Source organism: Passer domesticus, chromosome 5 (assembly GCF_036417665.1).
Source record: "Passer domesticus isolate bPasDom1 chromosome 5, bPasDom1.hap1, whole genome shotgun sequence".
NCBI lineage: Eukaryota > Metazoa > Chordata > Aves > Passeriformes > Passeridae > Passer > Passer domesticus.
Window position 1 is genome coordinate 31,382,045 of NC_087478.1, and position 17,255 is coordinate 31,399,299.

General features: G+C 38.4%; 1 protein-coding gene across 2 annotated transcripts; it reads left to right on the forward strand.

Moving 5' to 3' along the window:
- The first annotated feature begins 5,473 nt into the window (after window positions 1–5,473).
- RXYLT1 (ribitol xylosyltransferase 1) lies at window positions 5,474–16,756 on the forward strand. Of its 2 annotated transcripts, none has more exons than XM_064419368.1 (6): window positions 5,474–5,677; window positions 6,059–6,238; window positions 7,238–7,340; window positions 12,599–12,913; window positions 14,586–14,756; window positions 15,796–16,756. In XM_064419368.1, exons 1-6 carry the CDS (start codon window positions 5,536–5,538, stop codon window positions 16,211–16,213), a joined length of 1,329 nt encoding a protein of 442 aa, XP_064275438.1. In that variant the 5' UTR covers window positions 5,474–5,535; the 3' UTR covers window positions 16,214–16,756. The 2 variants fall into 2 exon arrangements, with proteins under 2 accessions (XP_064275438.1, XP_064275439.1); XM_064419369.1 differs by lacking the exon at window positions 5,474–5,677 and adding an exon at window positions 5,825–5,956.
- The last annotated feature ends 499 nt before the right edge of the window (window positions 16,757–17,255 follow it).

Here is a 17,255-nt window from a genome sequence, read left to right on the forward strand (position 1 = left end):
TATAAATGCTCACAATCACAAAAAAGGATGTATTAGGGTTTCAAAGAATTATCTTTTTTCTGCTGAAATTAGCTGTGTCTCAGCTAAGAAGCATTAAGTAACTGATTTTGTGTATCTGCTCATGACTTAGACAGCTGGAACTAACCTGGAATCTCTTAAACTGCCTTCAGGTTGACAACTAACATGAAACCCAAACAGATCATGGAGAAGTGAAGATACTTAAGAAGAGTGAAGATGCTTAAGGAAGAATAGAAGCTTCTTTTGGTTCATCTCAGAGCGTTTCCTTCTGTTCTATCACTACAGATTAAAAAAAACCCAAAAAACAAAAAACAAAAACAAACAAACAAACAAAAAAACAAAAACCAAAACAAAAAAAACCAAACAAACAAACAAAAAAAACCCCACCATGATACCCAGCCTATAAATCTTTGAGCCTGAACATCTTTCATACATACCAGCTCTGTCTACTGATAAATCCCCAGACAGAGGCAGCAAATGAACTGCAGCTCACATGAACTGTTCAGACAGGTCACTCACTGCTGCACCTGCCAAGTGCCTTCCTTATCAACCATGTAACTCCCATTTAAATGAGGCCTATACCCAAATATCACTGAAAACAGTCTGATCAAGTGCAGAACTAGAGCTGTTTCTGCACCAGAGGGAAACAGAAACTACAGCACTAGAATTCCTCCATGAGAGATTATGTTGCTTGCCTTCCAGAAATTATTTTTTAAATAATTTCAGTGTCAAGTGATTATTAAATTGCACTGTAAACACCTCATTTAGCACTGCAGATTTTAAATTATACTTTCTTCCCCATGATACAGAAACTTAGATGAGTCACACCAGAGTGTGAAATGCTAATATAATTTTATTTTTAAATATAGCCCAAATTTCTGCTAGTATAACACCTGCAGTTCATAATACTATGTAATACTGTATAATACTGCAGTTCTTCCTGTAAGAATAAATTCTTTCCCTTTGAATCTGTTAGATGACCGTGACATAAAAATATGTCTTTATGTTACTCAGTAAGAATGGGGTGAGGAGATACTATAATCCCATCTATCCACAATGAAATCATATATACCATGAAAACATTGAAGATCTAGGCATGGCTTACATCAAACCCATTTTGGTTGATGGAAAGGTCTAAGCCAGTCCTGACACAGATACTAAAAAATTTGTAAGAGGTGAAACAGTCTAGAAAATAGCACCTAGGAGTCCTTTCTTTCTGTGTCTCAGGAAGAGACACAGTGTTCAGAGAGGCCTTATGCTTTGACAGAATAGAATATAATGGAATAGAATAGTTACCAGTAAAGACTTCAGCCTGGAGAAGCTCTAAATGTAACACACGGGAAGATTACCCTTTGTTAACTAAAAATTTCTACAGATAGATACGTCTTGAATGTGACAGTGATATAGAATTAAGAATGGCAGTTGGTTTTGTCACTTCATTAGGCTGAAAAATTACTTCATTCTGATGCTCCTGCAGTGTATTACCTTCTCAGGAAGACTGTCCTCACCTAAACTATGAACTAGAAGGCTACAGGTGAACACTGTCTTATTGATCCATCTGTACCAAAACACAAGAGCTTACTCCCTTTAATTTTTTAACCCACCAGAAGTTCCTTGCCTCGCTGCCTCAAGCAAAATCCTGTTGAAGTGACAATTCAGCCACTGCAATTAGTTTCAGGTAAAAATGAAATCAACTTGAGCCTTGTTCTGCCTGAAGGATGATGTCAGGGTTCACTCCTACAAACCAGAGTCAGTAGAAAGGAGCACTTCTATTAATCAAGCAGTAAGGAGCCTCAAAGACTGTTACCTCTCATGACAAGAGCACTTCTGCCAAAGGCTAGGAATGGGCACTGCGATCTGCAACCTCGCCAGCTTCCCAGCTTTAATTGTCTACTGCAGACTTCTCATTTTCATTCAGCCTTCTATGGTGCAGCCTTATGGGAAGACGCAGGCTTTTGTAGAGGAATTGTAACAGTGGCTGCCTACAACACTGTGCAGGTGGCAGAAGAAACCCCTGTAAACTTCATAATTAATGAGGACAGGACCAATAGAGCAACTGAAGCTCAATACTGTTCTGCAGGGATTCTGGCAACAATTGTCTTTGTTCTAGTTAGATGTCTAACTGGTGCTTTCTTTCATTCCTAACTCTGCTTTAAAACCTTGTTCAGATCTGCCTACGTCACATGTCGAGCAATACAGCTTTTTAAAACTTCCCAGCGACATCTGCAATTCTAACCCAAAAGTCAACAGAGACCAAGATAAGACAAGAAATTCTGCAAGAATTTTGTTGGGAAAAACAGAGACTGAAGAGTAATATACTGTGGGCAGTCATGAGTAGTAAAAACAAGGAAATTCTGCTTTTATCATAATATGTACAGAAAAAGAATACTTTTCATAAGAAAAAACCCTTATTTTCTCAGTTGCTTACTCAATCTACGTGATGTACAGCAGAATGTATTTTGATTTAGGACTTCAGCAGCACTCAGTTAATTTTGAAACTCCAGGTTAATTTTCATTTGTTGTAAAGATTTCTTGAAGAGAATAGACACTTGTTGAAGGTACTTGACATTTCTGTGTTCTTGTCTATTTTTTCCTATCTCTAAACTGTTATTGAACCTGATGATAAATTTTTAAACTGTCTCCTAATTTATGATGCCTTATACTGAAAAGAACTTGTAAAGCTTAATTTACTGAGTAACTTTCATTCAAAGAAAACTTCAACTATTTTGTATCAGCTATGATTCCTAACAGTCCAATAAGCTCAGTTTTGTACATTTTACAAGGGGTCAGTTGGAGCCCCAGGAGACAAGATAATCTGCCAGAAGATCCAACAGCAAGCTGTCAGAGCTAAGAAAGAATCTAAGCCTCCTGATTTGGCTCCTGATCAGATCTGGGTTTAGGATTTTTCCAAGTCTCATTAGCCATGGCCGTTGGACTTTTCACCCTCTCCTACGCTGCAGGGCATGTCTGCTTCTCAATGCCATCTAGACCTACAATGATCTTGTGTTTGACACAGGTCTGAGACATCACTGATCCTTTTGATCTCTCCTCCCTTCTTGTGACATAACACTTGGCTTTTAGTCTGCCACAACAAATCAGAGATTTGTTATAGCGTGCTAGGAAGGAGTACTTGCTAGGCTTTGCAGGCCCCTACAGGTGCTGTGCACGAAATTCAGGCATTTCCTAAATTTGGTATCTGCTTGCGTTTTTCCATGATTTCAGGGAATACCATGGTTAAGATGTTCTTCTGATTTCATGTTTCTGTAAATTCTACTCCCATAATCCCTAGATAAAGCTCCTACTCCAAGATCTTAATTCATGTAGGCATTTTGTTAAGCCCAGCCCCTCACACATAAACACACTACCCCTCAGTACATTCTTAATATTATACTCTTTATTCCCACTTGCTTCTATGTGATTTGAGTTTGCATTAGAGGAAAAACATTTATTTGAGTCTGTCCTGAACTGGCTGGAAAATATAAAATTCTATAAAATTTGTCTCTTTTTATTTACATTATGTAGAACTTTTTACATCATGTTTTGCCCATGAACTGAGCCAATGCAGCATGCAAAATGTACAACGAGTTAATAAGGGGAGGAAATATAAGATAATGATGCTATGCTCGAAAGTATATCCTCTTCCTTGTCATACATTTTCAATTCTGGATTTAGATTTCTTTCCAAATGATCAGGCATTGTCATTTACTACAGTTGTTCTATGACTTTGATTGATATTTCCTGTTTACCTCACTTTGATTAGTATACCTTTCTTCTCTGCTATAAATAAGACTACTTCATCATCAGTGTTGTGAATAATCACTATTCCAAATCACATTTACTTTTTCATTTCTTATTGAAATGCACACAATCAAAAGCAGACTTTTAAGACACTATTTTGAGACAGTCTATAATTCAAACTCTTCTCAGATTAATCCTTCTTGACCTTTTCATTCAAGTCTCTTCTGTCATTTTTATAAGAAATAAAACTGCTTCTCTGTGGGAAGGAGACCTTTCTAACTGTCATCCAAAGCAGTGAAGTTGTGCAATAGGCAGCCTGTTTCCAAATTATTAACATTTTTCATTTTTCTTTGCCCTTTGTAATTAATTTCTACTACCATCTTATTGCCCCTTGGTTCTATGTTTATCATACTTTTATTATCATATTCTGTTTTACATTAAAGTATTCACACAAAGATTTTCCTTAAATTTTAGCAACTCAGCACACAGATACTGTTACTGATATAATCTAGAAAACATACTGCAGTTAAAACTGATAATAGTTTATTTTAATATTGACCACTACAGATATCATGTTGCTGGTCTTCCCAAAGTTTGTGACTGCACCACTTCATTGTGCATTCACATGGATGCACTAAGCTAGAAAGGCAAGAGAAACTCAGTCTTTATTTCGAAAGCACTTATGAGGGGCATTTCTTTTCTAAAATCATAAATCACTATAGGCAATCAAAGTGGCCATGAAGCCTAACAGGAATAGGTGTATTGACCTGCAGTTTTGCAACAGATTACCAGTAACATTGACAACTGTTATTTGTATTATATGTAGGGTTTTAATGTGTCGTTTCAATAATAAAAGCAGCTTAAAAGAAAGACAGAAAAAACTTTTTACCAGGGCTAGTAGTGTCATGACACAGGCAGTGCTCGTTATGAGTGTGGTAAGATAGAGAATGTCCCATTCTTGGAAGTGAACCAGGGTTTTGAGCAACCTGGTCTGGTGGGGGGTATCAGTATTGTTGCCTGCAGCAGGAGGGGCTGGAACTCAATGATCCTGAAGGTCCCTTCCCACCCCAACAATTGTGTCATTGCTGCCGCTGTGCGTCATCAGGCTAGACTCATAGTTCAGCAGTGCAAAAGGAATCAAATTAGAGTAAGGATTTGGCAGTAGGCTAACTGCAGGCCTGTTTCAGAAGGCCTTTTAAGACAAGTAGTTACATTTCAGTTGGAAACAAGCAGTGGTCTATTGAATTAATTTTAGGTCGGGGTCAGAGCAAGGTTTAGTGTTCATAAGGGTAAAAAATTGATCAAGACCCAGAGGAGGCTGTGGGGTCGTGCAGTGCACTACAATTTATACTGTTCTAGACTCTTTCTCCTTTTGGTACATGAAGGGCACTGTGCTTTTGGCTACAATTAGGGTCATGGTCTTTGTCTACAGGCTGTTAGAGGCTTTACAGAAGCTGTAGCACCAAGCCTTAAGAACGATTCGTGGATAGTCTTTCTATCTCTCTGTGGAACGTGAGTCACTCTGCTCTATCCAAGCCTTCCCATTATAATAAAATTCCCATAACCGGACTGTTCATCTCTCCGTTTAGAACCCGGTTACCCGGCACCGCACATCTGTGCGGGCAGCGCCCGCGGGGCTGCGGCCGGGGGCAGCTCATGGCAGCGGCGGCTCCGAGCCTCCCCGGCGGCCCGGGACGCAGCCCGGCCGGGCGGGCGGAGTCTGCTCCCGCCGCCGCCTCCCGGCGCCCCCCGCCGGGCCTTCCGCCCGCGCCGGGCGGGATGCGGGGCGCTCGCAGGCGGCTCTGCTCCGCCCTGATCGTCGCGTACGGCCTCTTCTCCCTCTACGCGGCCTACACCGTGTTCCTGCGCCCGCGCCGCCCGGCCGCCTCTCGCTCGCACCGGGACCGCCGCGGCCCGCGAGGTGAGCGCGGTGGCGGGGCCGCTCCGAGCCGCCCTGCCCGGCCTGCCCGCGGCCGGCGGCACCGCGGCGGGGCAGGGGCGGCGGGCTTGGTGCGGGGCCGGCCCGGCGGGCGGGGCCTGGTGGCGGCCTCTGAAGGAGAGCGGGGCCGGCGCCTCTCCGCTCCCCGCCGGGCCTGCGCTGGCTGCGGCCCGCTCCGCTGGGCCTTGGCGGGCACCGCGCGGCCCGGCGGGGAGGAGGAACACGGCTGCGGTGGTGGTCAGCCCGGCGCAGGGCTGCCAGGTGCCGCGAGAAATTACTAATTTGAGAAAATCAGTTTTCCTAAAGTTGTGAATTTTATCTGATTTTTTAATTATTTTTTTAAAATGTAAATCACGCTTTTAGGTTTCACAGATCATGTTGCCTTGGGAAATGAAGAGTGGAATCCGTGGGATGCGGATGAGAAAAACGAGCTGGCTGCTTCGCAGCAGAGATATGAAGCTAATCTTAAGATGATAAAATATGCGAGGTCTCACCTAGAGCAGACCAGTCTTAGAGTACAGATTTGGGGCAAAGCAGCAATTGGTAAGCAGATGTAGTCAATGCATATTGGTCTATATATAACCTTTCTGATATAGCACTTTTATGGGTTTCCTGATGACTGAAATGTATGTGTGTGATTCAATAGTATGTCTGTCTGAACATGAGGAGTATTAGGGAAGTGCTAGCTGTTACTCAAACTCATAGCAGTGTAAGAGTAGTTGAACAGTCTGTATCAGTTTCTTTGTATCCGTTCCTTTCAAGGCTGTTTTTGTGCATCTGTCAAGGAAAATGTCTTAGATGGCAAAGAAACACAGTTACTTTGGTAATCCAGTCTGGTTTATGGTCTGACACAAGGAGAGGCCTCTTACATGCCTAAGTAGATTATTTATTTTTGTCACCTTTATGCTTGATGAAATAAAGCATCACATAGTGAGAAATAAAGCATTTTCTGTATTGTAGTGTACTGTAGTACTACTGCCACTGATGAACTGGGAAATTCTTCCTTTGTGGAAGATACTGAGTTTCCCCTCTACACAAACTGGGAGCCAAGGTCTTCTCAACCTCTTTAACTACTGCTGAAGACATATCACTGTTCTTAGTTTAGCTTTTTTGTAAATGCCAGGCTTACAGTTGAACTTTCATGTAGCATTTTAGAGCCCATAGGTATATTGTCTGGTATATTACCATCATAAAAATTGGTGCATTTCACAAAAGCTTAAGGGAAATGTGCTTGTCCTTAAAGTTCCAATTAATATTTGCTCATTTTTAGTGGTGTGTGTGCTGGAAAGAGTTGCTAACAGAAGCAGTAGTGTATATCTTCATCTGCTGATATTTTGTCAGCCAAAGAATCTTTTTAAATACCAGTGTGGGAAAAAATAATCTTAACTAATTCTAAGTCATATTATGCAAGAAGGTCTGACATTTCTTTCCCAAGTTCTTATGTTGTGATGGTTTTTCATTTTCCAGAAATAATTTTTTTAGGAGCATAGAGTAGGCAAGATCTGTTCATTTGAATTCTCCATCGTGTCTTCATCTATGTAGGTCTTTACCTTTGGCAACATATTTTTGGAGGGCACCTTGAGCCAGCTGATGTGATTGCACAGTGGAGAGAAGGAAGCCAAAATGCAGGGAAAACATACTTCAGGTATTGTTCATGATGTTGATTTCGATTGTGTCAACTTTAACAAATAATCCAAAATTGGAAAGGTAAACTAAATTATGCACTGCTCAGGCATGATTTTGCCTGTCTCAAAGTTGTGGTTAATACAGTTGCAAGTAGTTTAATTTTGTAATGTTTTGATAACTGTGGAATATGCACACAGCTTCTCATTCAAAATTATTATTTATACATGGAAACACATACTTGATAAATCTAACCTATTCTAGACCAAACATGTCGCTGTTAAAAAATAAAAAACTAGGGAGCAATTTAAGCTGGTTTATGATAGTTTGTGTTATTTAAAACAATACTGAAAACCTTACCAATGCTGACAGAAGGAGCAGCCAAGAGACCCCAGTGGCAGGGTCAGGATGCAACCCCGAGAACATTGCAGAGAGCTGGGCTTGGGGGCTCAGAGTTGATGAGATCAAGCATGCATGCACCACATGCGTGTGTGAGGCAGGAAGATGTCTCCTGCTGTTTGGTTTCTGCTGTATTCAGGGGAAAGGGGCTTGGCTCATTCGTTCCTAAATAGGAATGTGTCAAAACCATAATTTGTTTATAACAAAGGCTGTCTGTGAGACCTAGCTTCTGGTTAGGTACTTGATTTGAAAACCAAAATTTTGTGTGGAAAGGAAGATTACGCTTAAAGCACTGTTTGCTTTAACAGTGGTGTTTGAGTTGTGATTTTGTATGCTTTAAGACTGTTGTCAAATGTTTTATATTATGCAGTGAATGATATAGAGCTTTTCTCTGAGTCCCTATTTAATACCATTTTAATGCTTTCTGTGAAGATACAGTGAAAGCTGAAGGATATTTTTGTCTCTTTGGCTGGTTAGCCAGTCTGCAGAAGTAGGTCTCCTGCAACATTTAGTCACTTGCACCAGGACCCACCTGTTAAAAAAGTTTTCTTTTAATACATAAATTACACAATTGAGTTTAACTTCTGAAACCTGTTGCTTCAGAAGGCCATTTTTAACTTGCAGAAGATGAGGTTCTGGCTGAAATATTTGAAGGTAGTGATTGAAGCACACATGTGATTGTGAATTGAAAGGAGGTTTTAAGTGATCACAAAACTTTTTAAAATAATTTTGAATTGTTTATCAAAGTATCTAACAGTGAACATGATATAAGCCATAGAGTCTTTCCAGAAGAAATAGATGAATTTATGTACTCTTTAACAAAAAAAAACTATATTCCTTGTCTGCAAATAAAAGATGGTCCTATAAGTTTAGAGAATCAACTATGACTGATGCTACTGCATGTTGGTAGTCGCCTTGACAGAGCAATAGAGCTTTCAATTCACAAATATAGAGAAAGGATACAGTCCTTTCTTTGAGTATTGGACCATTGCCTACAGTGTGGTTTTAGTGGCAAAAGACTTTGTTGTTTCCAGAGTTAAAATCTTAGAATCTATAAAAATCCATGATACTGTGGCATGATAGGTTATCTTCCTGGTATTGACATGAGAATTTCTTCAAGCTCTTGCTTTCCACATTTATAATATGAAAATAATTTGCTATGCTTAATGAGTCTGTCACTTGACAGATTATGGTTATTTTCTTTCTAGTGTGCCTGTTTCAGATGGTTAATAACCTCACTTATTTCCTTAGGGTATGCATCTCTCAAAGACTTCTATACTTGCATTTAAATATCCTCTTGTGATGTCTAGATGAACCAGGGATAATAGAGTCCCTGTTTTAATTTCAACTTGGATGCTAGATCCTATAAAAATATAAAACTTTAGTACCAACATAACAAAGGTTAACTTTTGACGAGCTAGTAGAAACTCGTTGTGCAAAGTATAGAAAATATGAAATATAACTGTTATTTTAACAACTAGGCCTGTGAAATACCTACTTTTTACTCTATTTGGAAATACTAGTTCATGTTGTGGAGAAGAATTATGTGATTTTTGGCTTCTCACTGGTTGTAAGATTTTCTAGAATTGTTTACTTTACTGCCTGGCTGAGGTAAATTGTCTTTTGATTACTAGATGAGGCTAGAGGGAACTAGCTGAGGTGACATATTTGGAGAATATGTGCTGCTCTGCAGTTCTCTGTGTTAAGTCTAATGATTGTTAAACAATAGACGTTTGTAAAGAATGTTCGTAAAGAATACCAAATCTAAAGATACAAAAATGCCAAAATACCACTTGAACACAGTTGCATGAATAAGCCCATTCTATATATTTATGATGAGAATAAACACCTCTAATATAGATTTTGATGGGTACATGTTTTCATCAAAGAAGTTGCCTAAAAATACATAAAGTATTGTCTTCTCCGTAAAATGCAGTGATGTTTATTTAAAAACGGGAGTGGAGAAGGAACTTTATAGCTGTGGATTTTAGTACCATCTTGGCACATTCATACAAAAGAGCAGGATTTAACACTTTCTTTGGCTTGAAGCAATTCACACCCTTCTCTCCTGTCATCTAGGAAGATGTTGTAGAGCACAGAGTGCCAAACTTCTTACCTCTTATTTGGCAAGAGCTTTCCTAAATTTCTATTTCCCCCAAGTCACACCCTCTCTATTTTATTCAGTGCTGCCTTGCCTCCGTCAACTAGGACAGGTTTCTATCTATCAGAGGATTCCACCTGGGATAGCTTCTGGCAATTTAGTTTTAATAAGACCCTGTAGTGAAACTTTTTGAAAATCCAAAAACACTATGTCCACTGGATCCTCTTTATCTGTGTTCTTATTGACATGCTCATAGATCTTCATCAGATTAGTGAAACAGCATGAACTCATTCACAGCAGTGCTTATCCATATATGTGATCAGTGTCTTACCTATTGATAAGATTCAGTGATCTTACTGTTTATTACAGACTCTTCCAGAGAGGAAGAGTGTTCTGTTCTGAGTGTACTGACTGTTCTCCAGAGTCCTTTCAAGTTATTTTTGTAGATGGGAGTCTGCAAAGGATGGTGAACCACTTACCAAGCATAGTGTCTCTTCATAATGACACCTCTGCCGGCAGTTCTTCAATTCTGTGTTTGTGTTCCTTCAGAACTCTCAAGTGAATGCCATCCAGGTTCAAATCCTCCATTTGATATAATATGTACAGTGTTCAACCTTGTATTTCTTGCTGAAATAGATAAGTTAGGTGTGACAATCTCCATACTTTTCTGTTAAGCCATATGGGATTGGGGAGTCTGTGTTGTTTACTTTTTGGATTGAAGCACACGGCATGCCTAGGCTTCTTATACAGTGTTTTTGAACAGTCTGCAAACTCCTCAAAAACTTCTTGTGATTTGGACTGCTCCTTTCCAAGTTCTTTTCTTGATTTTCTTATTTTTATGTAATTACTTTTTTGCATATGAAATATGTCTATGCTGGATGTATTTATTATGATCTCTCTTGATGCAAGCATTAAATTTAATCCTTGCTGTTACAAAATAGCTGTCTCAACACCTTCAGAGTGGGCACTGTAAGACCCAGTCTAAAATAGCAGATTTTTGTATGACTATCTATCACTAGTAAGGAAAAACAAGGACTTTGTAGAAAGCAAATCACGTATTTAGTCCAAAAAATGTAATCTTCCCATATTATCTTTGATCTAGCCTTCATGTGAGTAGTTACTACTCTTAGGAGTACTCCCTCAATTTAGCAGCCTCTATAGTGTCTCTTCCATTTCCCAATCCCAGCTGCATTCTGATTGGGAGTTAATAGCAAACCTTAGCATGGTGTTTTAATTATTAAAGTATGGGGTTTATGAGACTTGCACCATATTACTTTTTTTTTTCCCCCACTGTAATTTTATGCTGTTTAACTACATATCTTCCTACAACACAGGTCATTGCTTTCTAACCTGTACATCTTGTTATTGCTATAAAGCTGTTACCCTCAAAGTGCTGTGTCATAGAAAAAACCCTTTTTCCCCAAGTCTTTTTGCAAGGTGATCACTGAACCATGTACATATTTAGTCCCTATTTTAGGTATTCCAAAGCTCAAGATATTCTTGCTTAGGAATCCCAGTGATTCTGTTTTCATTGTCTGTTAAACTTTGGACTTAAGTCTTGATCTGACTTAACGTTTAATGTATTAGAAGTCTTGATTCCAAGTTCTGAGTCTTGCGAATCTTGACTCCAAAATACATCACTCCCACCAAGCCAGAAGCATGTTGGCTTAACTCAGGTTTAAAATACATTTGTCTAAGGTCAGTCTGCTTCAGATAACTTCACTGGAGTAGTTTTTACATTTTTTGTTGTGAGAGTTTTTTCCTCAGTAAGTATATTTGAACTAAAACTATCTGTCAGTCTCAGCAGTTCATGAGTTAAAACTCATGCTCACTCTAAATTAAGTTTTGCTGGTAGCTGAAAAACTAGTAATGCAGCAGACCTAGAAAATTATCACTTAACTGACTGTTATTAAAAAAAAAAATACTGTTTTCCCCCCTCCACTTTCTCCCAGGCTGTGTAACTGCTACTTCTTTGCATTCAGTCAATAATCTGTTAACATACCAGGTAACTGAAGAGCAGGAGCTGGCAAATGCTGGTGTGTTTCATTGCAGGTCATAAATGGCTTTTGTCACATATTTGCAAATGAGTAAAGATTTAATGATTTTGCTACATGAACTGAAATTCTTCTGTTACATACATTGTTCAAGATCTAGAAATGCCATTTTGTAACTAAAATGTTTGTGCTTACTACTTTGTATCAGAGCCTCAAGTTTGACCTGGGTCATACAGCCAACCTAAGTTTACAGTACACAGGTGTTTCTTGAGATCAGTAGAAACTTAACCAAAATACTGAAAAAAGTAGAATGCAAGACTATCTAATTGTCACTCTTAATGATACCAAATTTTGTATAGTCTTCAGCTTTTTGTGAGGGGTTCTCTTGTTCTAATACAGCATTCATTGGCTATTACTGGAATTAAGAAAATATTTAACATTTAGTGAACATCAAAGTGCACCCTTTTTTGAAAGGTGGTTGACTGACACACATTTTGAGGTTTGAGTATTGTACTAGTTCTGATTTATTGACAAAATACCTTATTTAAGTCAGTCGCCTTTTTCCTGAATAAAAATGAAAGCAGCTTTACTCCTATGCTAAGCAGTACATACTAAAAGCAGAAGTGGTTGTAGTTGCACATTAATTTTGCAGTATATTGCATTTACTTTGTTGAAGAAAAAAATCATCTCTGGATTGCAGTGTAGTAAGACTAGCTAGAGGATTGAGGTCAATAATTTGTCTTACAAAGTCTTACTTAGTTTGGTGTTGTATTTTGGTGTTCTCAGCTTCCTCACTGGCCCGTCTGTAGTTCCCGGCTACTTCTCGGTGGAAGCGGAGCACGTGGTGCTGGTGCTGAACGGGAGGGAGCCGGCGAAGATCGCCTACGCCACGCAGTGGCTGCACTACGCACAGACCCTGATGGAGACCCGCAAAATCCAGCACGTGGCAGTGGTGCTGCTCGGCAACGAGCAGTGCAACAACGCGTGGATTCAGCCATACCTGAAACGAAACGGGGGATTTGTAACGCTGCTCTTTGTTACATATGACTATGCGTTCGTAAATGAAGAAGATATTTTCCAGTGGCCTTTGGGAGTAGCTACGTAAGTGCTATAGACAGAAGTTGCAATTGATTAATTAATTGTTGTGTGTGAGGTGTGGAAAATATGACTGTAACTGCTCATGCCCAAAACAATTTTAAGAAGTAAATTGTAGAACGTGATCCTGTAATGCATTCTAAATCATGTTCATTCTAAATCAGGCATTGAAGTCTTTGAAAGTTATATTTAACAATAAAAATGATAACAGGAAAAGGGTACTAGTTTAGGAAAAGGGTACTAGTGTTTAGGAAACTAAGAAAATGAACCTGTGTCTCCTGAGGTTTTCTGTTTATTCTTTCTTCAGTAGATTTGCTCTTGAGATTTATCATAACTGCTGATGTAATACGTACCAGTGGTGTGGAGACTCAAAAGATACTTAAGTAATAAAGTTGCAGGTACTATTTGTTCAGAAAAGGAAAGAGTACTTTTTTAAATACCGATTATGCTCAAAAGGCTTCCCATTTGGAGTTGTTATACTCCAATGTCACAGTGTAAGCTGGCTTAACTGCTTGTTTAAACAAAAATTTTTGTTATACTTAACTGCTGAAACTATTTATATGGAGTAAATAAAGGCTTGGTTCAGCTAGATGTATTTTTACTTCTCGTTAGCAGTGTTGATCATAGTTTAGCTACTGTCCAGGGTAACAAGCTAAAAGGAGTACAGGATTATTTTCATACCTTGTGTTGAATTTGAATTCATTATCCTTTATTGATCCAGTTTGCTCAACAAGCTGGAAAATTGTATAGAGCTTTTTATATACAGCTTGAACTTGTTCACAGTGTCTCTGATGCATGCTAAATTTGGATTATTGATGGTGTCAAAGAATTGATGGTATTGGAAGTTCCTAAGGGGAATGAAGTTGAGTTTTGAGATGCAGAGATTAAGGTGACAGTTAAGAGAAAGCAGCAACACTTAGAACAATAAATTAGGGTGCAAAGCTGGGTGGAGGAAGATAAATTTGGTATCAAAATGGGGTTTCCAGCCCTTGCATACAATGGCTGTAAAAAACAGGTTAAAGGCATGAAAGTTTGCTGGATTTTCCATGTAAAGAGGGAAAATTAAGATGTGGAATGTTGCAAAAATATTTGTCATGAAGGGGCAAGTGCTTATTAGAAACTATGTGAATTAACATTCATCATGCAGGAGAAGAGTGACGAAAGGACTGCTCCATCAAATAATGTACAACAAGCTATTTAGTACCCAAGAGATTACATTATTGAGTTCACTCAGATCAAAGTGAGGTTTTGCTTTGAGAGGTTACCAGTGCTATTTTCAGTAGAGGAGAATATCCAGAGATTAAGGTAGGTGAGGCTTAAATGCCATAGTTACCATGAGACTGGCCATTTCAGTCCAAACTTGTAGTTGCATCAAGAACAGCTTCTTTGGAGAAGCATGTTAGTCAAGGGCATTCTGTAATATGTACATTTAATATTTCTGATATTGAAAGAAGATGTAAGTATTTTGGAAACTTTGTGCAGTGACTGATGGGATTAGAGGGAATGAAGACATACTTTTGGGACAGGATGTGAATTGGTTTACTTACGGGTCTGTCTTTATAGATGTGGATTGGCAATAAATAGGTGGTTTTGGTCTTAAGATATGATGCACTGAAAATTAAATGCTGCAAGATGTTTTCCTTTATATGGTTGTCTAACTTGCACATTGTTTTTTCAGCTACAGAAATTTTCCAGTTGTGGAACCCAGCTGGTCAATGCTGCATGATCCAAGATCATATCTATGTAATTTCTTAGGAACAGTTTATAAGAATTCTTCTAGAGAAACCCTAATTGAAATTCTGAAACAGGATGGGCTTGACAAACTTTGCTGGATTGCAGCCAGAGAACAGTAAGACTTTAATTTCCTTCATGAAAACATTCAGAGTTTTTTGCCTGGTTCATTATTACCAATCTTTTCTTGAGTATTAAAAAATAATACAAATAAAGGTAATTAGTCATTAAGTCAGAGAATAGTGCAGAGACTCTTTGTTTAGGTCATCATAACATAACAGCATTTCTGATATCTTTTACATAACGCATATTTTTAAATCTAGTATAGAAAAGTCTCCTCTATATAGAAGCATCAAAGACCATCTGCTTTTTTCTTACAAATATTTGATTATGAGAAGAAACACTTGTCTTGTATTTTGTGGAGTTTAATGTCTTTAGCAGAAGAAAGAAGACAGACATATTTTTTTGTGTTCCACATGGGAGTGGATTTAATCTGTACGGCACAGTTGTTTTTTGACTAACAAGAGTAGGGTTCTGATTGTATTTCTTAATTTTGAAAAGCAGCACCTATAAAATGTTGGATAGCAGGCACAGTGGTGCTTAGGTAGACCTTAGCTGCCCTGATGAAGAGTCTCAGGAGACAGATTGTATCTGTGACATAGACTCTTATCTCCCAGACGTCTTGAGGCACTTCAAGTAGATGAATTCAGGTTAAACCAATTGCTCTGCAGCCTAGCTTTTGAAGAGCAAACCTCTTTTGAGGCCAAAAAAAGTTATTAAGTCCATTGAGTGTCTCCCTTTTTGTCTGTTTCTAAACTGTGCTGTGAAGTAAATTGACATATGCATCATCCAAGTCATGCAGAAGATTTGGAGTGGCATTTCAATTTGTTTCTTGCACTTTTAAGTATTAATAATTTCCAAAAAGGGCCACATATTACAATCTATTTTTAACAGTGACATTTTCAATAAATTTTTAGAAGACTTTTAAGAGCAGTTAAGACTAAAAGTAAAAGTCAATTGACTGTGTGTGTAATATAAAATTTTTACATTGATGGCATTTTCAGTTTTATAAATTATAGAAATTAAAGCATATCTCTATTTTTTCATTGCTGTGCCTGTGAGGAAAATATTAATTTTCACCCTTTTTACTTTCCTAGGTGGCAGCCTCAAGAAACAAATGAAAGTTTCAAGAACTATCAAGATGCCTTGCTGCAGAGTGATTTGACATTGTGCCCAGTGGGAATAAATACAGAATGCTACAGAATTTATGAAGCTTGTTCATATGGATCTCTGCCCGTTATAGAAGATGTAATGACACCGGGTGATTGCGGAAATTCATCAGTCTACCACAGTGCTCCATTGCAATTATTAAAAACCATGGGGGCTCCATTTATCTTTATTAAAAACTGGAAAGAGCTTCCTGCTATTCTAGAGAAAGAAAAAAAAATGAGCTTACAAGAAAAGATTCAAAGAAGAAAAAAGCTTTTAGAATGGTATCAAAACTTCAAAGCGTGGATGAGACAAAAATTCATTAATACTTTGGAAAATTCATTTTTGCCCAGTGATAAAGGATAAATTGTCCCCTTTGAAAATATAGAATAGATGACAGCTTAATTTCCATTAACCTGAGGCAGCTTTTATTTAAAAGTAACCTCACAGGACAGATGCATTCCTTTTAAAGTCAGTGGAATTGCTCTAAGCTTGGCCAAGAGCTACATTTGGCCCTCCATCTTTAATGATTTTCAGAGAGGTTGTTGATGAAACAGGATGGTACAACGATGACAACAATTTTGTTACTATTTTTACGATTTCTGTGTTGCTGTGTGACCTGGTAAAAAATTTTAAGGATAATATCTTTGAGCATGTGAATTTGGTAAAATCCAATATAAGAAAATCAATTGTGTTTGAAGAAAAGAGAATAGAGGCTGTGTGGTACAGGGTAATTTATTTGGGAGACTAAAACAGAAAAATATCATGACAAAATTGCCAGGTTTCGCATATTCTGGTAAGTGCTTGTTTTGAAAATGTGAACTGTTTACTTGGTTGACATTTCATTTCCAACAAAGTGACCATAAAGCTAAAGACTGTGGAATAAAAATGTGTATTTCAAGGTGAAAATAGAGAACTCTTTGTTGAAAATATTTGATAGCAATATATTTCATCTTTAACTTCAGATATCAAAATTACTTTATTTCATTTGGTTTTACTCTTGGGCCATACCTTTCTGTGTTTCTGCTTTTTCATTACCTTATGTAGTTACAGCTGCATGTTCAGAACACTGGGCCTTAGATATGAACCTGCCTGTAGCTTATCAGATTCCTCAAAATCTGCTGAAACTCGTCAATGCCAAAAGATGGCAGAAGTGTAGTACTGCATGCTTATGGGACTATGTGTACCATAAACAGTTTCAATGCTTTTTTGTTGCTAGATGTAGCCAAAGGGATCCATTCCGCTTCTTGTGTGTGTGCAGCTCCCTCCAGTATGTTCTGCTCAGCAGCAGGACTGCACACACACCACTGCCATACCAAAGGGTGTAGTAGCCACTTCTGTCTGACCACAGCATGACACGTGGGGTCATTCTCATGCAGGAATTCAAAGGCTGTACAGCTAAGTAGGA

Coding starts and splice junctions, on each gene's coding strand:
- RXYLT1 (XM_064419368.1), top strand. CDS start 5,536: ATGCGGGGCGCTCGCAGGCGGCTCTGCTCCGCCCTGATCGTCGCGTAC. Junction 5,678..6,058: donor GGACCGCCGCGGCCCGCGAG/GTGAGCGCGGTG, acceptor TCACGCTTTTAG/GTTTCACAGATCATGTTGCC. Junction 14,757..15,795: donor TGGATTGCAGCCAGAGAACA/GTAAGACTTTAA, acceptor TTACTTTCCTAG/GTGGCAGCCTCAAGAAACAA.